At 52.6% G+C, this 20,191-nt stretch overlaps 6 protein-coding genes across 6 annotated transcripts; 1 reads left to right on the forward strand and 5 right to left on the reverse strand.

Moving 5' to 3' along the window:
- Positions 1-1,584: 1,584 nt before the first annotated feature.
- On the reverse strand, positions 1,585-6,472 carry Triagg1_5272 (uncharacterized protein; the record flags this gene model as incomplete). The annotated part of the gene is made up of 4 exons (XM_062899768.1): positions 1,585-1,916; positions 2,017-2,085; positions 2,145-6,090; positions 6,164-6,472. 4 exons carry the CDS (start codon positions 6,470-6,472, stop codon positions 1,585-1,587), a joined length of 4,656 nt encoding a protein of 1,551 aa, XP_062755746.1.
- Positions 6,473-7,440: 968 nt separating this feature from the next.
- Triagg1_5273 (uncharacterized protein) lies at positions 7,441-8,450 on the reverse strand (the record flags this gene model as incomplete). The annotated part of the gene is made up of 3 exons (XM_062899769.1): positions 7,441-7,717; positions 7,784-8,031; positions 8,100-8,450. 3 exons carry the CDS (start codon positions 8,448-8,450, stop codon positions 7,441-7,443), a joined length of 876 nt encoding a protein of 291 aa, XP_062755747.1.
- A 924-nt stretch (positions 8,451-9,374) lies between these two features.
- Triagg1_5274 (uncharacterized protein) lies at positions 9,375-12,299 on the forward strand (the record flags this gene model as incomplete). Its single annotated transcript, XM_062899770.1, has 1 exon — positions 9,375-12,299. One exon carries the CDS (start codon positions 9,375-9,377, stop codon positions 12,297-12,299), a length of 2,925 nt encoding a protein of 974 aa, XP_062755748.1.
- A 147-nt stretch (positions 12,300-12,446) lies between these two features.
- Positions 12,447-13,784, reverse strand: Triagg1_5275 (uncharacterized protein; the record flags this gene model as incomplete). Its single annotated transcript, XM_062899771.1, has 2 exons — positions 12,447-13,129; positions 13,235-13,784. The coding sequence occupies 2 exons, from the start codon at positions 13,782-13,784 to the stop codon at positions 12,447-12,449; spliced, it is 1,233 nt and encodes a 410-aa protein (XP_062755749.1).
- A 1,357-nt stretch (positions 13,785-15,141) lies between these two features.
- Triagg1_5276 (uncharacterized protein) lies at positions 15,142-16,771 on the reverse strand (the record flags this gene model as incomplete). The annotated part of the gene is made up of 2 exons (XM_062899772.1): positions 15,142-15,612; positions 15,959-16,771. 2 exons carry the CDS (start codon positions 16,769-16,771, stop codon positions 15,142-15,144), a joined length of 1,284 nt encoding a protein of 427 aa, XP_062755750.1.
- Positions 16,772-18,008: 1,237 nt separating this feature from the next.
- Triagg1_5277 (uncharacterized protein) lies at positions 18,009-18,793 on the reverse strand (the record flags this gene model as incomplete). The annotated part of the gene is made up of 2 exons (XM_062899773.1): positions 18,009-18,068; positions 18,134-18,793. The coding sequence occupies 2 exons, from the start codon at positions 18,791-18,793 to the stop codon at positions 18,009-18,011; spliced, it is 720 nt and encodes a 239-aa protein (XP_062755751.1).
- Between the last annotated feature and the right edge of the window lie 1,398 nt (positions 18,794-20,191).

A 20,191-nucleotide genomic window follows, 5' to 3' on the forward strand; every position in this document is an offset into this window, starting at 1 on the left:
CCGGGCACCCAAAATCACGGTCTCGAAGGGGAAATGCTACCAACCACGTCATGTATCACTTGTCACACAGATAGGGCAATCATTCTACGCAGTATAGCCGATACAGATATGTATGCACCAGCGTGCATATACAGGTACATACGCAGGACCGCATCTGGCCATCCACCCATCCATTTCATAACATCTACTAGCATAGCTTGTCCGTATGGGGTACGTACATGGCTAGGTAGATCCCAGGTAAGCAGTCTATCTCCGTCACAAACCTGTCAAGCGAGGCAATGCATACACAACAAGGACGGGATCGGCATTATCATGGCTGCTGCTTATTGTCGTTACGCTCGTTCTTCTTACTAGCACCCTCTTATTCACCGGGGGGGAATACCCGCGCTGAAAAAGTGCGGCATCAGGCAATGCCGCTTAGCATTAGTGTTGTGGACTAAGATATTCCGTGGCTCCCTATCCTATCCTACCGCTCGTCAACCCGCACAGCATACGTGCTGGCTTATCGCCGTCCAGAAGCCGGTATAAGCAATCGAGTGTCAAAGTCCCTGCAGGTACGAAGCAGAACGCGGCGCCTTGTACAGCTAGCCATCACCGTGTGCGCCCGCAGCCCTTGGAGTCCCACCAGCCTGCGCCATTGCGGTGGTGGTTGTCTTGGTGAAGGCCAGAATGCATGGTGGCATGGCATGGGGGATGCCGTCCATTCAAATGCCTTGTTTCTTCTTCCTTCTGTATCCTGGCGTAACGAGTACAGGACACGCAAAGACAACGCACGCATACACGAAACCCTGCCAATCACCTGATTGTGATGCCGGGGGCCACATAAGCTACACTCCCCGGAGTGCCATTTCGTAGATGAAGTCGCATCAATGACACTCTCAGGCAGGCTTATTATCACGGCAAAGACGTCAAATAACAAGGGAATAAGCGGGGTGTGGTCGCAATGGAGTGGTAATCTACTCCCGTACCAAGTACCGAGGCGTTGAGCCCTTGTTATTCCCACCTTGAAGGGCTTGAACAGGGAGGGTGGGAGAATCTGGCAAAGGGTACATGATGGGGGAGGTGATGTGTCGGTTTTTCTTCTTCAGCGACAAATCAGGCTGCGTGTTCGACCTACTGCTACATACAAGTGCAAGTGCATGTACAGGTACGGAGAGTGTGAAATTTTGTCTCTGTTTTGCACATCTCCGTACACAGAGCATACTCCGTTCTGCACAAAAGGTTTGGGTTTTCTTATGTTCTGCTGTTCCACGGAGGACAGCCCTGTTGTAGCGTGGCGATGCGGCATACATAGCTCGAGTACAAGATGGTTATAGCGGGATAGATGGGCAGTGTGGTGGAAATTGTTCTTGGCCTTTTGTTTCTGTTTTGTTATTGTTTTGTTTTTTATAGCCCCTTCATTTTTACATACATTGAGCATCATAATACCCTAATTACCACATAATCAATCATCCATCTCAGCAATCTCATGATCAAAATAAAGAAGAAAAAAACAACACCGTAAATGAACAAGTTGAGGGAAATGAATAAATAAGATGTAGTCAAAATCAACAGTCTTTTTTTCTTTTTCTCTTGTCAATATATTCAAGAGGTTTCAATCTCGAGACCCGCCTGTTTCATGAGATTGAAAAAGATGCCCTGCTTCTTGTATAATTCACTCGGTGTATCAAACTCCACCACCTCGCCCTTGTCCAGCACGACGACGCGGTCGCTGTCCAGGATGGTGTTGAGTCTGTGAGCAACGGTGATGATGGTGCGGTTGGAGAAGAGCGGGGAGCGCAGCGTCGCTTGGAGCATGGCGTCTGTCTCGATGTCGACGGCGGCTGTGGCCTCGTCCAGGACGAGGATGTTGGAGGGGGTGAGCATGGCGCGGGCGAGAGAGACGAGCTGTCGTTGGCCTTGAGAGAGGTTTGAGCCTGGAGGTAAATCGTTAGCTTCTGAATGCTTTTGCAAGATTTGTGGTTCCGGTAGACGCAAATGAATAATATGTATACAGGTTAGGGAATGAAAACTCACCTCCTTCGTTGATCTTGGCCTCGAGGCCGCCTTCCAAGCTGGCTACGTGGTCCTTCAGACGAGCATGATCTTGGCATACAAAGTTAGCAAAAAATGGTGAATGACAGTTGGGCATTGTAATTACGTACCTAGCACGCTCCAGAGTTCGCTATCGTCGTGTACGTGGCCGGGGTCGAGGTTATCTCGAACGGTACCTTCGAAAAGAGCCGCGTCTTGCGGGATAATGGCGAGGCGGCGACGAAGATCCAGTAAGCCAATGGATGAGGTGTTGAGGTTGTCAATGTCGATCTGACCAGTGACGGGCTCAATCAGTCGGAACAGGGCCAGTGTCAGCGAAGACTTGCCAGCGCCGGTTCGACCGACGACACCAATCTTCTCGTGGGTCTTGATGTCGAGGTTGATGTTCTTCAACACAAGGTCCAAGCCCTCGCGATAACGAGTGCTGTAGTTCTTAAAGTCGACCTCGCCCTTGGCGGGCCAGGCAACAGGAGGTCGCCGGCTGGGGATAATCTCAGGAGCTTCGCTAGGCAGCCGCGCGTACTCGAGTACTCGCTCGACAGACACAATGTTGGTTTCGACCTCGACGGTCTGGCGGACAATCCAGTTGAGGGAGGTTGTAATCTGCAGAGCATAGGACATGGCCAGACCAATCTGACCGGCACTGAGACCGCTGTTGCTGGCGACAGAGATGATGCCAAAGCCGGCGGCCGCAAGAATGACGATGGCTCCGATGAACTCGAGCCGAACGGCAAGCCATCGGTTTGCGCTGATGGACGGGAAATAAGCACGAAGGTTGGCATCAATTCTCCACTCGTTTTCAAGCTGAAATCTGTCTTGCTGGCGATAGGCGCGGATAGTGGCGACGCCTCCAAGCGATTCCTGGAAGTGAGCATAGATGGGACTGCGGCTGACACTGTCCAAACGCTTCAGCTCACGGGATGTTCGAAGGTAGTAGCGCTGGATCCAGTAGTATGCCAGGGCAATGGGGATAATGAGAAAGCCGAAAGCAGGCACGGTCACGGCGATGATACCCAGGGTGAAGCCCGACTTGCCCACATTGACGAAGAGCATATTGAAAGTACGGGCCAACACTTCATCGACACGGTAAATGTCGCTGGAGAATCGGTTCAGAATCCGGCCAGCCGGGGTGGTGTCGAAGAAAGACATGGGAGACCTGAAAATGGCATTGGCCATTCGCTCGTGGAGCTTGCGAGAGGCTTCAATGGAGCAAAAGATCCACAGGATGAGCGTTTGAATGACTGTCAAGAGCGAGGAACCGATACCAAAAGCAAAGTAGATGCCAATGAATTTTCCAATGTCGTAGTTGGCACCCGCTTTCTGGTTCTGATCAGCCCATTCTTTCAGCCAGAAGGAACCGCCGATGTTGGCCGTCTGGGCCGCGAGCAGCGCAATCATGTAAATGGCCACAGCAAAGAGGTTGTTCTCCTTGGCATACTCGCCGTAAACCGACCACTTGACTTTGCCCTGCTCGACGTGCTCCTTAGCTTGCTTCGTCCTGGAGGAGCTGGCGACTTCTTCATCCGTAAGCTTGCCTCGAGGACCCTTGAAACTGGCCGTGCTAGCACGTCGCAGAGTTGCCATGCTGCTTGATCTGGGCTTGTCAGCTACGGAGGACCCAATCTTAATGGGGGCCATTTCAGGCACTTGTTCCTGTGCTTCTTCCAGCTCTTCCTTATCCTGAGAGCTAAGGGGCTCAATAACGGTGGAGGTTTCGCTGGATTCCCCGGAAGAGCTGCTGCTGGAGGCGTTGCTAGAGTCGTGGCCTGCAGTTCTCAAGAGATCGGCAACAAGTCCCTTTCTAGCGACAAGCTGCTCATAAGTACCTCTCTCGACAATCTCTCCATCTTTGAGAAGGGTGATGTAGCTGGCTTGCTTCAGGACAGAAATAGCGTTTGTAGCGAGAATACGGGTCTTGGTGGAAAGCAAACCACGGGGCCCAAGGACGTTTTCAATGATGTGTCGACCAACGTGAGAATCCACAGCTGACAGAACGTCATCAAGGAGATAAATGTCGGCTCTAGCATAGACAGCACGGGCCAGCGAAACACGAGCCTTTTGGCCACCGCTAAGAGAGATACCTCGCTCGCCCACAACGGTCTCATCACCGTCGGGGAGCTGAGCGAAGTCGTCAACGAGAGCACAGGCCTTGACTGTCTTTTCATAGAAGTCGGCATCCCATTTGTATCCAAACACAATGTTTTCTTTAACCGTAGCGTTGAGGATCCAGCATTGCTGGGAAGCATATGCAACAGAGCCGCGAACCTCGGCAGAGCCTTCCCTTTTGAAGAGACTACCCAGAATGCTTTGCAGGAAAGATGACTTACCAGCTCCAACCCTTCCGACAACGCATGACAGCTCTCCCTTGTAGGCAGTGAAGTTGATATCTGTCAGCGCGTTCTTATCCTCGTGTCGGTTCCAAGAGAAGGTGCCGTCTCGGATGAGGACGGTCTCTTCTCCCATCTCCTGAGGAGCTGGTCCAATAGTGACAGCATCTCCCTGCAGCTCCTCGGCTGTCAGGAACGCGGTCAGACGGCCAACGGCAACTGAGGCTTCTACAATAGAAGTAAGGACCATAGGGAGCACAGCAAGGGGGAAAGTCAAGAGGTTGAAGAGGGCAAGAGCAGGGAAAACGATGTCCGTGGTCAGAGGGCGGTCTTGGGTGAGGACGAAAACGGTAAAGGTAGAGCATGAGACAAAGAAGGGCGCCGTATTCCAGGTGAAGTTGGCCACAGCCTGGGTCGCGCCAATTCTCCGCAGGTTCTTCAGTTCTTGCTCGTTTCGGACAAAGTTCAATTTGGCCATGAACGCCGAGCCCCAGGCATAAAGCTTGATGCTCTTCATATTGTTGATGATTTCGTTAATCAGTCGGCTTCTTGCGTCCTTGTTCTTCATCTGATCTTTCTGCAAGTTTCTCATCATACGAGCGACAAGGCCTTGCACGGGCATCATGAAAACCATGACGACAATACCGGCCATCATGGACCATCCGACCAAGTTGTAGAGGGAAACCATGCAGATGATAATCTGGAAAGGCGCGGACCAGGCCTGCTGGGCGAATTGAGTAAGATCTTGGAGGCGCTGGGCGTCAACGGCCATGTAGTTGACAATGTCACCAGTAGTCTTGGTCGATCGTCCCTCATTGGAAAGCCGCAACGACTTTCGGTATATGGTCGAAGCCAAACCACCCTTGATGCGCATTCCAGTAACGAAAGCCAATTGGAAGTATTGGTGAATCATGGTGGTCTGGAAGACGGCGCAGGCAAACATGGCGAAGGCAATTGTAGCGCCCTGGACGATGGGCTGGGGAGTCCCCTCAGAGCTTTTCGACTCAATGTCGTAGGAAGCGACAAAGGTAATCAGAAGGCGGAGAAGCTGAGGTTGGATGTATTGCGCAATGTCGTTTCCAACCTTGAAGAAAGCGGCCGTGATATAAGGGCCTCCGTAAGCTCGGAACAGGGCTAGCCACAACGACGGCGAGTTGGGACGTCGTTTGAGCTCGTGTTGCCATGCTTCTTCGAGCGCCTCTCCCGTCCTCTTAGTTTGATCAGCTCGAGTCAAGCCCCAGAGATCGTTCTCGGTCAAGAAAACTTTGTAACCACGCCTCATCAATGGCGTCATCCATGAGAAAGTGAGCTTGGAGAAGACGGTGGCGTATTCCTCAGGACACTCCTCTTCTTCCAAGATGGCTTCATAGCCGCTGGGGTTTGAGCGAGGCCACAGCCACTCGACTAGAAACTCAACCACGCTAAGGCCAACGCCGACGGAGTAGGTAATAAAGTAGGGGAGGTTCTTGGTGTAAAGCTGCTGTGAAATCAACGAGCGCTCCTTCACGGCGAAGGAAATGAGCAGCAGTAGCCAGTAGAACAAAACGACTCCATTGGCGTTTCTCAACCGCGAATGCTCCAACCATTGGACCGTGAAGATGACGAACAGGGAAAGGATGAGGAGAACAGAAGTCCAGGCACGGAAATCACCGAACCAGGCACTTCCGTAGCTGACTATTTGGAAAGCAAACTGAACGGCAACATTGGCGATGATGGCGGCTAGCAAAGTCTAGTTTAACAATTAGCATGTGAGCTGTCCCATGAGATTCAAGAGGGATAGAAATCCCACGTGCGCGGCGCACCTGTTTAATCCAAAAATGCGTGTTCTTGGAGGTTGTGTATTCCTGCTGCTTCTTCTTCTTCAGCCACCAGATGGCAGCGGCGCCAAAGAGGACGCCATAGGCGGCAACAGAGGCAATCCACACATCGACGAAGCAAGGCGTAAAGTCCCACCGGTACGGGCTCAAGGGGCCCCAGCCCTCTTGATTGCCGCAGAAGCGCTTGCAAGAGGCGGACGTGGCGAGATAGTGGCTTCCCAGCTCCTGTAACGGCCGGTAGCCGGTGAACGAGCCCGAGTGCAGCAGCACCTTTTGCTCGTCGTACGGATCCATGATTGCGATCCAACTCTTTCAGACTAGAGGATCAGGTCGTTACCGCATGCTCGTCGGTCGGTCGGTCGGATCGAATCGAGGCTCGGACGCAGCGATGAAGTCGGAGCTGCGGTTGTGTTTTATCGGTCAGTGACGCAAGGGGCTTCTGGGGGCAAAAAAAACTGCCAATGCGAGACCCGAGACGCTGCAGCGATTGAAAGTCTGCCGACTCGCAGCAAGGCGAATGTGATGGAGGATTGAAGTGCAAGGCGGCGCTCAAGAAGAAGAAGAAAAAGGACAAAGAAAAAATAGGCAGCCCGAGCGACCGAAGAGTGACGGAAACGATGGATTGGTTGTGGGTACCTCCAAATGTACGGACGAGCTGGTACCTTGCGCCGAACTCGTGGACAGTAGCACAGAAGCGCGATGCTTTGTCAGCTCGAGGAACCGCCAAAGGGGCCACGATTCTCCACTGGCCCCCCAAGTGGCAGCTGGCGAATGGGAAGCTGCTGATTGCCTTACGGAGCACATGGTGATGGAGTCAGCAGAGCTAGTCCGGCTATTAAATCCGGAGTTGACGGTGCAAGTCGGTGGAAGAGGTTGCCCAAATCACTAATCCCCGGCCAAAGGGTGTGTGCCCTCATTCGAGCATATCCGACGACCGGATGTCGAGCGGGGAGGGGCTACCCTGGAGCGCGATCGGGGTTTTATATTTTTATATTCCATTTCCTGCTTGATGCCAATGCTGTATACGTGATATGGAAATGGGAACACATGTCAGGCGTCACAAGTCTTGATGGGTCTGTGCTAATGGAGTAGCCTGACAGAAGTGCTACCTGTATTACGACGTAAAGAGGTCTACGTATGTCAGGTAAGGTTGTCTACGCCACCACCAGCTGGTTGCACAAGAACACGACGTTGCTCTATTCTTTTCTGGGCTACTCTACTCGTCCACCTACCACTGGAAACAGCTGGCTTACCTAGCTTAGCTAAAGAGTCCGGAGAAACTCAACAACCCTCCCCGCCAGCCATTCCCGAGCCTCCTCCTGCAAGACTGTGTGACCCGTCCCCGGTATGAGCCCAGACAATGGGCTGACGAATGAGCTTGCCGCCTGGTACTTCTTGTTCAACGCCGCCTGGTCGACTCTGGCTGGAACAAACTCATCCTTTTCCGAGTGCAACACGAGCACAGGCTTGTTGAACCGGCCCCAAAAATTCCTGACTGTTTGGTCGTCCAGGTCGGAGGAAAAGTAATCATCGGCCCCCCTGTGACGGTTAACCAACGTGTCTGTGTTGCCCGACGCAAGTTTCAGGGAGCAAGCCCCAACTTACCCTTTGGAAAAGAGGTCGTGGAACCTGTTTGCTGAAATCGGTGCGTCCAGCATGGCAATCGAATACTCATTAGGCAGACAGTCCGCCCCCTTTCCCTCAGCAATCATCTTGTTGGCATAGTCGAGCTTGGCTTGGTAATCCGGAAGAAAGGTATCCAGAGACTCCCTGTCCGAAACAGGTGCTTGCAGAATGAAGCCATCCACGGGGCTGTTGGAATGCTTGGCGTAGTTTGTATATTCCATACAATCCTGGAAAACGTCAGCTTATCGTTGATATCTAGCTGCCCCCAGAGAGTAGCGGAGAGATGAGAGAATACCTGGCACCCGGTTGAATGGCCAAACAGAATAATCTTTTCCCGGCCAATGGAGCGAAGATACTTGACAAGTGCGGAGATGTCTTGGACATCGTCTGCTAGGCTTGAGGTTCCGAATCCGTCAAAGGCGCTCCTTAGCCGTGTTTCAAAGACGGAGAAGTTCAACTCGGGCGTCTTTTCCAACCGCCGAGCAATAGTTCGAACATACGGCGTCGTATGAGGGCCATCTTTCAGACCTCCAATGAAGACGAGGGCGTTCTTGGCGGCCGTGTTACCCAGCTCGTAGGCACAGGTGCCCCTGACCGGGGACCGGTACGGGTGAGCCAGGAGAGGAAAAGGGCCTGAAGAATCCATGTCGAGTTCTGTTTGATTGTAGCTGTTGTGTATTTGGAGGCAAAAGGCACTACTGGCATGCTAAGGCCAAGCTTCAGCGTATCATGATGCATGCATGGATGTTTTAATGAGGGGTAGGAAATGCATGTTGCAATTACGTAGGGGCAACTACAAGGTACACGCTGGGTAGCATCAGCTCTGCCGTTGTGAGATTGAGCACCTACAACAACTACCTGGAGGATTCTAGGCTGGCGATAGAGGGTAATGCACAGTGCCAGCGTCGAATTAGTGGCTGCGGCTAGCCAAGTATTCTCCGCTTGGTTGTCGCTAAAATCGAGGTCGCCAAGGGTTCAGCCGACGTCCATCTAGACGATAAATACAGTGCGTAACATAGTTCGGACTGTCATCCAAACTTGACTAATATTCACATGGATAGCATCGTCAACTTCTTTCCTGGCCTCATTGAAAGCAGCTCTTGATATATGTGAGACAGAACCACCACCGACCCAACCGAATTCTTTACATTTTCAACCAGAGTCTCTTCTATACATCACCTCATCAGCGCTCGGACAGCGATACAAGGGACCATGTGCGGGTAGCTCTTCGAAAAGCTTGATTGTTTTAGTGGGCCATGGAAACAACTCCGGCCGCCAAAGAACGAAACGAATTGTTTCAAAAGGCGAGTCATTTCAAGTCTCTCTCTCGATGGACATTACCGCGTCTAACATCATGTAGCTCAAGCCATTCTGCGTTAAAGTCAGCCAGCTGGCGATCCGGGAGTCGGGGGACCCAAAGACTCACCGGGAAGTTCTGGGGCTTGTCAATCAGATTCTTGCCATCTTGAACGAGCAAATCTGCAAGAGTCCAACGGCTCTCGACGAAAAGCTGGCAGAATATGTATTTTTCCCACTCCATCACATCTTTCGCCAGCTAGAACGATATCCCATGAACGTGGTGGAAGATTGCGTTAAATGTCTAAGCATCCTCATCGTTCACGGGTGGAAGTCTAGAATATCAGGCCAGCTGGTACAACAGATTTTCAGCTTTCTCATATTCATCATCGATGGCGTTCCGGGATCCCCCAAGAGAGACATCCCCGAAGAGACGGTTCTCGAGGCGTTCCGGGCCGAAACCGCGCTGCTCACTACCGCAGCATCGTCGGCTACGGCGGCGGCGGGCCTCTCCCAATCAGAGTCCATGCCAGCGCTGGGCCATGGGATTACAGTCATGCTGGACGGAGTTTCGGAGGGTGCAAATGCAGAGGTTCAGCGCGAGGCACTGAGGACATTGGAAGCCGTCTATGGAGCTATCAAGGAGCATGCTGCGCTGGCCAGTTTTCTCCCAGGAACAATCTCATCATTTGCAACGGTGTTATCGAAACCTTCTCGATATAAGAAGCTGGTAATAGCAAAATGTCTGGAGACTGTGCGAGTGGTCCTAACACGGGTGCTGTCCGACCTGCGGACGAGATCCATTATCGCCAAAGAAGCCGAAAGTCAGAGCGATGCCGGCAAGTCCAAAGTTCTCAGCCCGGCATGGCTAAAGGCTACCGTGGCCCAGGTCCAGGTGGCTCTGTCGGTGATGATGAGGCTACGGACGCATGAAGCGCCTGAAGTCCGTGAGGCTCTGGGGCGACTGTGCATAACTTTACTGGACGAATGCCATACTACCCTATCAAATTGCACGACCATCCTCGTCGAGACATCAGTGATTCTTGACCAAGGATCTGACCAAGACTCCATGACCGAAACGAGCCTGGGATACCTGGTAAATATATATCCCGAACTGGGCGAATGCATCAAATCAACAGTCTACAACTGGATGTCGAGCCTTCCTCGCCTAGTGCAGGCAAGTGATGAGAAGATCAAAGAGCAAGCAGTCTATAATCTGACCAAGGGAATTGGGATGTTGCGAAGTCTAAGAATCGAGTCGTCAACGCTCGATGATTCAATTAGCAGTACTTTGAGAGAGAGCATAATGGCAATCGTCAGTACGTCAAAAACACATCAGACCAATACCAACAGCCCTGTACTACTGCTCGATGACGGGTCTTCGGCTTCGGTCACGACAAGTGAACCGCAATTCCAGCCAGTTCTATTAGGCCACGAAGGGCAGAGAAGGCTAAAGAGCGAGATTTCAAGTCTCGTATGGACTGTTGGCTCCATATCCCAGCATGCCGCAATCGCGGCGAACATGCTAGATTGTGTTCGAGAATCAACATCTCTCAATCAGCTGACTGCGTATTGGCTGTGCTTTGAGCTAATCAAGGCCTCACATGTCGGCTCCGAAGATACGGACGCGCTGCTCGATCTATCAGCATTTATTGACCAATCAGAAGATGTAAATCAAGTCTTTGACGAGCTATACGACTTTTCAGTTCAAGTACTAGACTCACACACCGAGGTGGCACAGGTTGACTGGCGTTTGGAAGCCATTGCTCTCGAGATAATGGCCTATGCTGCACATAGATCAGGTGACAAGTTTAGACCAGAGCTCATTGACGTGCTATTCCCCGTTGCCACGTTCCTGGGCTCGGATAACGGCAACCTGCAGCAACATGCCATTGCCACGCTAAACAGCATAGCACAGTCTTGCCAGTATTCCAACGTCTCAGAGTTGATCATTGACAACGTCGACTATATGGTCAACTCGGTCTCGCTGCGGCTGAACACGCTGGACATCTCCCCGGCATCCACACAGGTCCTGCGAATGATGGTGCAGCTGGCTGGACCTCGCCTGGTGCCGTTCTTGGACGACGTCGTCGAGTCCATGTTTGCTGCTCTGGAAAACTATCACGGATACGCATCTTTCGTGGAGAGCCTCTTCTCCGTCTTGAAGGAGATTGTGGACCAGGCCACCCACGCAGATGGCCGGCTCTTGACCGACGCCGAGCGGTCGTCCACCAACCACAAGAAACAGGCACAAGCGATAGAGAGCCTAGATATGCTTCTTGAAATCCTCGACAGGCGCAAACAGAGAGAAGAACGTGATAGGGCCGAGATGGAAAACACAGAGGCCAAGAGCGGACACCCCGGGGTCCCATGGACGAGCGACCTGGCCCAGGGACAAGACGACCAAGAACAAGAAGGACCCCCAAAAGAACAGGAAAAACCGCCAAACTCGCCCACGTACCAGCTTGTCCAGCGCGTGGCGACGCTCACGCAGCACTACTTGACATCGCCGACCCCGACGCTGCGAAGGTCCCTACTGGAACTCGTCTCCGCGGCATCGTCCGTCCTCGCCGCCGACGAAGATTCCTTCTTACCCCTCGTCAACGCCATCTGGCCCGTGGTCATCACCAGGCTCCGCGACCCGGAGACCTTTGTCGTCGTCGAGGCTTGCGAAACGCTCTCCGGACTGTGCAAGGCGGCGGGTGACTTCCTCAGCACCCGCTGGAAAACAGAATGGTGGGACGGACTGGGTGATTGGTGTCGCAAAGCTAAGCAGAATGCGTCTAGGGACAAGGGACGCTCCAACATCCCCCTCTCGCAATCTAGATCAGGGAAGGATATCGTGATTCCTATACGATCGGGCGATGGCTTTCAGGTTGCGCCAAGGGCCGTCGGTGGGACGGAACAGGCGCTGAGCGGAGGCCTCGGCCAGCATGCGTCCCCGGTGAGGATTTGGGAAGCGGCGGTGAAGCTGCTCACGGCAATCATCTCGTACGTGCGTGTAGAAGACGAAATGTTTGATGAGATCCTGGACCTTTTGGCGGATATCATGGAAAAGAACCGGGAAGTGAGGGAGGCTTTGGAGGTTATCAACCCCGATGCCGTCTGGGCCGTGAGATATGAGCGCGGGCTTGTCGAATGGACTCCCGCTCCGGTGCTGGAGGGCGTAGTATTTCCAGAGATGGAAAGGATATCTTGAAGAATGAAACATGTACCATGTTTGCACTTTGCATGTATTCTCAACATGATTTCATTGACTCATTTATGTTACATGTGTTCTCAAGTCTATTCGATTTCTTTTCCCCGCTTGCTCGCTCTACACAAAAACATGACCCCCCCTGAAAACTTATATCTTCGGCGCCACATCCATGTATCCATCCACCACAGCCTGCATCAGCTGGTGCGCAATAGCCTGCGACGGCGGCACGGCCAACGGGCCAGCGTATCCCTCAGGCGCAGGATCTCCCAGCGCACTGGTCCCCTTCTTGAGCGCCTCGCGCACCTCCTCAAAGGTGAACCATCTGGCGCTCTCGAGCTCCTTGTCCAGCAAGCTAATCTCCTCGCCGTCCGGCAGCGCCTGCGCAATGGCGCCAATCATCAGACTCGACGGATACGGCCAGGGCTGGCTGGACTGGATGGTGACGCGGCCGACGCGGACGCCCGCCTCCTCCCAGACCTCGCGGCGCACGGAATCCTCAATGGACTCGCCGGGCTCGATGAAGCCGGCCAGGGTGCTGTGCCACTTGGGCGGCCAGCGGCTCTGGCGGCCGAGCAGCATGCGCTTGCCGTCCGAGGAGATGACGGCGACGATCATGGTCGGGTCGGTGCGCGGGAAGCACACGTTGGAGATGCCGTGGCGCGTGGGACAGTCGGCGCGGGTCGTGGGCTCGGAGCCGCCGGCGAGGTCTGTGGGAGGGCAGACGCGCTTGTAGCCGGACTCGACGGAGAGGTTGAGGGTGCCGCAGCCGGCGCAGAAGCGGTTGCGGACGTTCCAGTCGATGAGAGAGCGGGCCTGGGCGAGGATGGCGGCTGGTGTATATGAGATTAGTTGTTGGGGACCGTATCATGAGGGGGTGAGAATGAGAAGTGAATATGAGATTCAATCAAGTCAAAAAAGGGGTCATCTCAACTCACCTTCTTCAGGATCCAGCGTCATGGTCCGCACATTCGTCTGTATCGAATACCCCTTGGCCTCGGCATCCTTCACAAACGCCTCAGCAGCCTCCGCATTGCCCCCCGCCGGCGTCACATCCAACGCAAAGTACGGCTGCCCATTCACAACCCCATGCTTGCTCGTCTCGAAATCCACCCCCAGCGGCGTATCCGGCAACAGCCCCAAGAAGAGCAGCGTCGGGCTCGGCCTGGTCGAGTCAAACGCCGCCTTCTTCTCCTCATCCGACCGCCCAAACGGATCCGTCCCAATCAGCGGCTTCACATCGCCGAGTCCGAAAAACGCCAGCCGCCGCGCGTTCTCAATCACCGGGTTGAGGTCGCGCAGCGCCACGAACCGCGCCGCCGGTGCCGTCGCCGCCGCGCGGATGAACGTGATGTCGTTGCGCAGGAACGAGAAGCGGTTCAGCAGCCCGCCGCCATAGTAGTTGATCGTCTCCTTGCCGAATCTGCGCGACAGCATGGAGTCGTCGTTGGCCAGCGAAGGCGGGCCGGGCTGGAAGACTTGTGACATTTGGTAACGAGGCCTTGGGGCGGTAAAACCGGCAGGACGGATTGTCTCTTACTATTTTGATCAAGGAGAGAAAAAAAGAGGAAGAATGAGAAAAAAATATGGAGAGTAAACTGTGACGGTTGTTGCTATAACGCCTTTCGACTTTGCAATTTATAATGACGTTTCCCCCTTAGCTCATTATTCCCATTCCCTTGATATCCGGCTATCGTGCGTATTTGCCGCTTCTAGCGTCCAGATAAGCGTCGGTTTGGTCGTCCTTCTGTCGAGCTTTTGACAATTCCATCCGGGCTGATTAATATACATATATGGAATCTACCAGAGTGAGGGGTTCCAGCGTTGCCGCCATTACTCATCACCAAGGCAGACTGAAACCCTCGTCTTGAGATGGCGTAGCTTCGGGATTCGGAGTCTTGCGTGTTTCTTCAAGCCCAAAAGCTGGGGTACCATGGACTGGACACTGATGCCTTTTGGTCTCTCTGTACTCCGTAGGCTGACAATCTGCAACGCCGCTGCAGGCTAGGATCTGGGGAAGACAGGAATTGTCCAAATTGCATGGCTGCGGCAAAAGGCTGCATCGCTATTGGGCGGGGTTTGCCGCAGGACGCCGCAGTTCTCGGTCTCGGAGTGCAGCTTTGGGATTCGATGGCTAGGATCATGGTGGAAGACCCTTGCCTCTTTTTATCCAACGTCCCGGTGGGCATTCGATCGATCGGTTCATCTTTGACTCGTTAGCGATTGTAACAAGCATGAGGCGGGATTGAGACGGCTGATTCCTGTTTGTTAACATCTCCACCAGATTCACTCAAAACACTGGACAGGTACGACGCATGTGCACAAGGCTGAGTGAGATGAATCGAGTAGGTGTAATGGTACTAGCAAGTACCTGCCAGAGCAAATCCCTTTTCGTAAGTGGCCTACGTGCCAGAAGATAACTATCAAGGTCCAAAACTGCCCATGTTTCTAGCCAGCTTTCATTTACCAAACTGTACCACCCTCCGTAAACTGGCTCGAGCTGCTGCTTGAAGCGTTAGCTTCTACAATGAACTGGCGACAATTCATGACAACTATACCCAATGACGAGATAGATGTAGGTGTGTCTCAAACATGTCCCGGACGATATCCTGATACAAGTCAGTATGAGCTGCCGATATTCAAGAGTGCGTGTCTTGATGGCTTGACTAACCTGCATTGAGGCGTAGCGACTGGGAGAGTGGCAAGCAAATGGGTTATAACGTGTCTATTTCCTCCAGTCTCAGTTGTTTGACCAATCCCATGTTCTTTTAGAAATATACTCACAACTCTTCTTCATCTTCATCACTCTTCCGAGGGCAAATTTTATTCGTCTCACTTGTTCCTTCTAGTTGGGCATTCGTACGGCGTAGAACCAGCCCTCGTCGGTGACGTACCATCGACAGTCACCTAGGTGGTCAATAGTAAACCGGTTGCGCTGGGTCCAATTACCGTCAACTTCGCGAACATAGTAGAAACGAGATGGGTCATCGTCCGATGGCTTGAACTCCTGAGGCTCGAACAGCTTGTTCGCGTGCGCAAACTGAAGCTGCCGCACAGTCTCCTCTCCAGGGGTTCTCCCAAGACCAGACACATCGGGGATTTGGCCACCATTACCTGCTATGACGGGCACGCCGCCGACGCCGGGCACGCCCATCGCGGGAACAGTGTGCAGTTGCTGAAAGGGGATCGCAGCAGGAGCTGGCTGTCCGCCGATCATGACAGGCTGTTGGCCGACGAAGGGCTGTGGGACGACGGCAGGCTGCTGAGCAACAACGTAGCTTGGGTGCGCGACTGGGACGCCGGCAACGGTTGGCTGCTAGAGACGATGGTTAGCAGGTGGGTGGGTAAGGGGTGAAGAGCAAACGAAGCGAAGAAGACATGAGACGAAAAGAAGAAGAAAAGAGCCGTGTGCCAGATAAAATATGGTAGATAGAGGAGAGAAGCCTCGAGGCAACGAGGCAGCCCATGAGGCAGCCGAAATGGAGAGCAAACAGGCCACCCAGCATCACGAGACGAGCACACGCAAAAGAAGAACAAGGAGGAAAAAACACCAGCCGAGAGAGAAGCGCTGCGGGTCAACTTGCATAGTAAGTGTAGCCGTTGTAGTAGAATGTCTTTGGCATCACAACGGAGCACGAGGCAGGGGCGGAAACAAACTGTACCGAAGGGAGACCGACTTGAACAGCAGCAGGCATGTAGCTCCCGTCAAAGCGAGGCACATAGACGTGCGGCATCGGGCCAAACGTCGTATCCGGCACGGGGGGCTGGAAGTTGATGCCGGCAGACATCGGGGCTGCGTTTTGGTAGTCGGCCATGGCGATGTTCAGGGGCTGCGGATGTCCGATGTAGGTGATTGCGGGGGGAAGCTGATGCTGATGCTGATGCTGATGCTGCGGAGGAACAGGGAACGGGCCGTTGAAGAGCTGCGGCTGCGGCTGTAGCTGTGGGCGTAGGAAGTGAGCGGGCTGGTGTTGGCCAGGTGCGAAAGCTGCAAACGGCTGGCCGGGCAACTTGACGCTCTGAGTCGGATCGACGGCCGTGTGCCACTGGCCAGCTCCCAGAGTGCTGACAGGCGGTGCGCCGAGCTGAGGGAAGTTCTCGGGCTGGTTGCTGGTGTTTTCGTCGGTCGAGGCCGAGGTCGGAGTGGTGGAAGTGGTTGGGATGGAAGAGAAGGGAGGGCAAGTAGAGGTGGAGGTTGGTGTTTTGGTGCTGCCTGGGCTCTGGAAGTGCACCTGACGAAGGGGCTCGCCTCCAGCCTTGAGCCGTCGGGGGGTCTTGGGAGACTTGAGATCCGGTGCAGCTTCGGGCATTTTCAGGAGAGGCACAGCAATCTCAACAAATGGGATTGAAGGAGAAAAAAAGGAGGGGGAAAATACGAAGAGGAAGAAGAGATGCGTTTGTTGCTGCGGAAGGGAAGTGGCAGAGAGTGAAAGAAGCCGGAGCTGAGCTGGCGTTGCTGGCCAATTCACTTTCATCGTCTGAAGACGGCTGCGCGTTTGTCTTTTTATTCGATCCGCACTGTCGAATAAATTTCACAGCTGCGTCCAACTAATTGTTCGAGCTCTTTGCCTCGGGGAAGAGCTGCAGGCCCATGGGAGAAATGAAAGAAAAAGGGGGGACTATCACAGGCTCTTTGCTCGAGAGATGAAGCACAACGCAACAAAACAACTTTCAATAGCAAACAATAGAGAAAAAGACGAGATGAAATACGACGAAAATTAAAAAAGGTACACTCACATATCGTTGCAGAGACCACGCCTGCCCGTCATGCACCCACACATGCTGCTCCGGCATTGAGTCCAACGGATCTTCGTATTCTGTCCACGTCCAAGGAAAGCAAGGCAGACACATGGTCGATTCAAGTAGTCGAATGAACAAATAGTTTCAACGATGTAGGTTGAAAGCTCAAGAGGAGAAGGACAAAGCGTAGTATTTGAGGCGGTTTGCAGTGGTTGTTGTACAGGGTGAGAATTGAGCAGCGAAGTCGAGTGAAGAGGAGGACTGTTTGACTCTTTGCATCAAAGTTAACTTTACTACTTGCCCATTGATTTGCACCAGCAACAATAGATTACCTCAATAGCAAGGAGTTTCGAGCTGTGTTTCTTCCACCTCGACTCTCTCCCGCCATTATCTCGCTCAATAACAACCCCTGAGACGCAGCTTTAGGCGACTCAGTTTCCAGCAGTTGAATTCCCTACCTCTTCAGCCCATCCACCCAACACAAACATCACAAATCACCCAGCTGCGAATAGACACTTTTTTTTTTGGCATAAACTTGTTCAAATTCCACCATCATACACCCCTGTCCAGACACACTCGTTTTGAATCCAAACTTTGAAATTCATGACCAGACGCCCCCAGCCTATAACGTCTAAATGCTTCGCTGACCGGTTACCCGATATAATGTACAGTTCACTTTAGGGAGGAGAGATCATCTATCACCACCGTGCAGATGTGTTTTTTTCCCTTCTTCTTCTTTCAGTCCAAACTCCCACGACACATCTGGCACTGGGCTTGGGGAGGCGCTCCCTGAATTTTTTTTTTTTGTTTCTGTAATCCCCATGCCTCCTCTAGCCAAGTGTCTTTCCTATCTTCAAAAGCCATTTTCGGGCCACCCATATGTGGTTGATTAATAGTGTTTCGTGTGTCGTCAGAAGAGTCTTTCTTCTTCATATGGTATTCGTTACAGGTTGTTTTTGGTTTGCTATATTATTACAATGTGGCGTGCTCGGCATGGGCCTCCGGGACGGAGAAGAATGATTGTCGTACAACCTGTCCAGCATGCTACATTAGCCTTGTCATCTTCTTCATGCAGTTATCATGCACGGTCGACTTACCGCCCAGGCGCCGGCTGCGGAGGCCACCAGACCGCCAGAAATCATCATTGGCCGAACACCCTTGGTGCTCTTGAAGACCATGCCACTGAGCGCACCAGCAGCAATTGTGTTGAAGGCGTCATGCTCACCACGCAGGTAGCCAATCAGCGAGTTGATGCAGTTGTATGTGATGGCGACAACTCCCGCATTGTTGCCCAAGAATGGGCCCCGCCTCGTCATGGCGTTGAGGACGGCATTGAGCCGCAGCTTGGGGGGCTGACCGGCTGATTTCCGCAGGCCCTCCTGGAATCCCCATGCGCCTCCTATGGACAGCGCCGTCAGGTATGTGATACCGGTGCCGTAGCAGAGGTCGTCGGTGAATCCTCGAGACGGCAGGACGGATTGGCCGCCCGGCAGGTCGGACAGCGTCGAGTCTTCGAGTGTGAGGTATTCCAGAGTGTCCCTGTTCAGTCCAGCCAAGGGGTGCAGCTGTGAAGGATCCGCAAAGGCCGAGCTCTGCAGAAAAGACTCGACGCCCGCGCCCTGGGTCGGGTCGTAGAGGTTGGCGGTAGGAGGGGCAGCATCGGAGAAGGTCTGGGTTTGCTGCTGCTGCGGCTGCTGCTGCTGCGGCTGGTGGGCGGGCTTGTTGCCTCCGGTAAACGCATTCCATAGAGAAGACATGATGGGCGTCTGATTGTGAGTTGAAGAGGACGAAAAAACAAGCGCTGCGGGTGTCGATGACAAGAGGGAACTGGTTCTCACTGAAACCTGTCGCAGCCGGAAGATCCTGTTGGCGCCTCCGAACTTTCAAAAAATTTCGGGAAGAAGCGCAAAGCGGTCCGTGCGCGGGTCTTCGAATTCGGAGAGTGCGAGTCACGTGGTGCAAATATTGCATGCGCAGAAGCTTGAAGAAGAATTGGATGGTAAATTTTGGTATGGAGGCGCTTTTTAACGCTCAGCTTTCGGCTAGATAAGGCGTTTACATGCTCGTACGTCTTTATTCAATCAAAAAGACTTCGACACATGGAAAGCTGTCGTCTGTAGCATGTTTCCGCTGCTCGTACGAGTACTGCCGAAAAAAAAACTTCATGTACGGCATAACAGGTCACGAAACAGAGGCCAAGATTCTACAATCTCCCTTGACATGACCAGTCCATGAAGACGTTTTAATTTCTACGCACAGTCCAACCCTAGGCCTTTCAGCCCGCACCACTTTGTCAAGCAAAAAACAACAACAAAGACTATCATCAAGCAAGATATGTCGAGAGACACCCACAGTCACAGCCCTCTAGAGGCGTCGACTCGCGGCTGATAGGAAAAGTGTATCACATTCAATTTTGGAGGCCGGGAACGGAAGGAAATCCACAGAGAATCAGGTTAACCCTCAGCAAGCCGCTATGCGGAGCCGCCGTTTGAATTATTAAAACACTTGACGGTGTAGGAATAACCCAACTGATGATGAGAAGAAGAAAAAAGAAAATTCGCAAAATCTGGCTGCCAAGTTCGAGTTTTATTCTTGCTCGGGAGTGGAACCATGCGCTAGCCTGGATTTGGTTAAACACATGCTTGGATTGAGCTCTCGAGGAGCGGAAATTCAATTTGCCGAGACTGCCGGGCTGGGCACGTCGCTATCAAATAAAGAAAAAAAGAAAAATCAGATTGCCGAAGAGGAGAAAGTAACAGACAATAAGGTTGCTTCAAGATCATTTCAGTCGTCATTATACAAGTGCTTATATTCGTTATAATTATAACCATGAGTATGGAAAAACTCGATGTTTAAAAAGTTATACAGCCGTCCCGAATTGCCCAAATATCCGCCCATTTTGTTGTCCTGTTGAACCGTTTGATCACCATGTTGCCATGGCACAAGCTTTGAAGTGTCATCAATCTGTACCGTACCCAATGATTTTCTAAAAAAAAAAAAGGAGATAGAAGCAAAAGAAAGAAGGAAATATGAGCCGAAAAAAAGAGATAAGATATGTCAGGAACAAAAGTCACTCCAGGTATTCTGAGCAAAGTGCAGTGACCGAGATAAGAAAAGGAAGAAGGAAAGCATAAGAAGAATGAAGAGGAAAACGA

Source organism: Trichoderma aggressivum (assembly GCF_033847375.1).
Source record: "Trichoderma aggressivum f. europaeum strain CBS 100526 chromosome Unknown scaffold_018, whole genome shotgun sequence".
NCBI classification, from domain to species: domain Eukaryota; kingdom Fungi; phylum Ascomycota; class Sordariomycetes; order Hypocreales; family Hypocreaceae; genus Trichoderma; species Trichoderma aggressivum.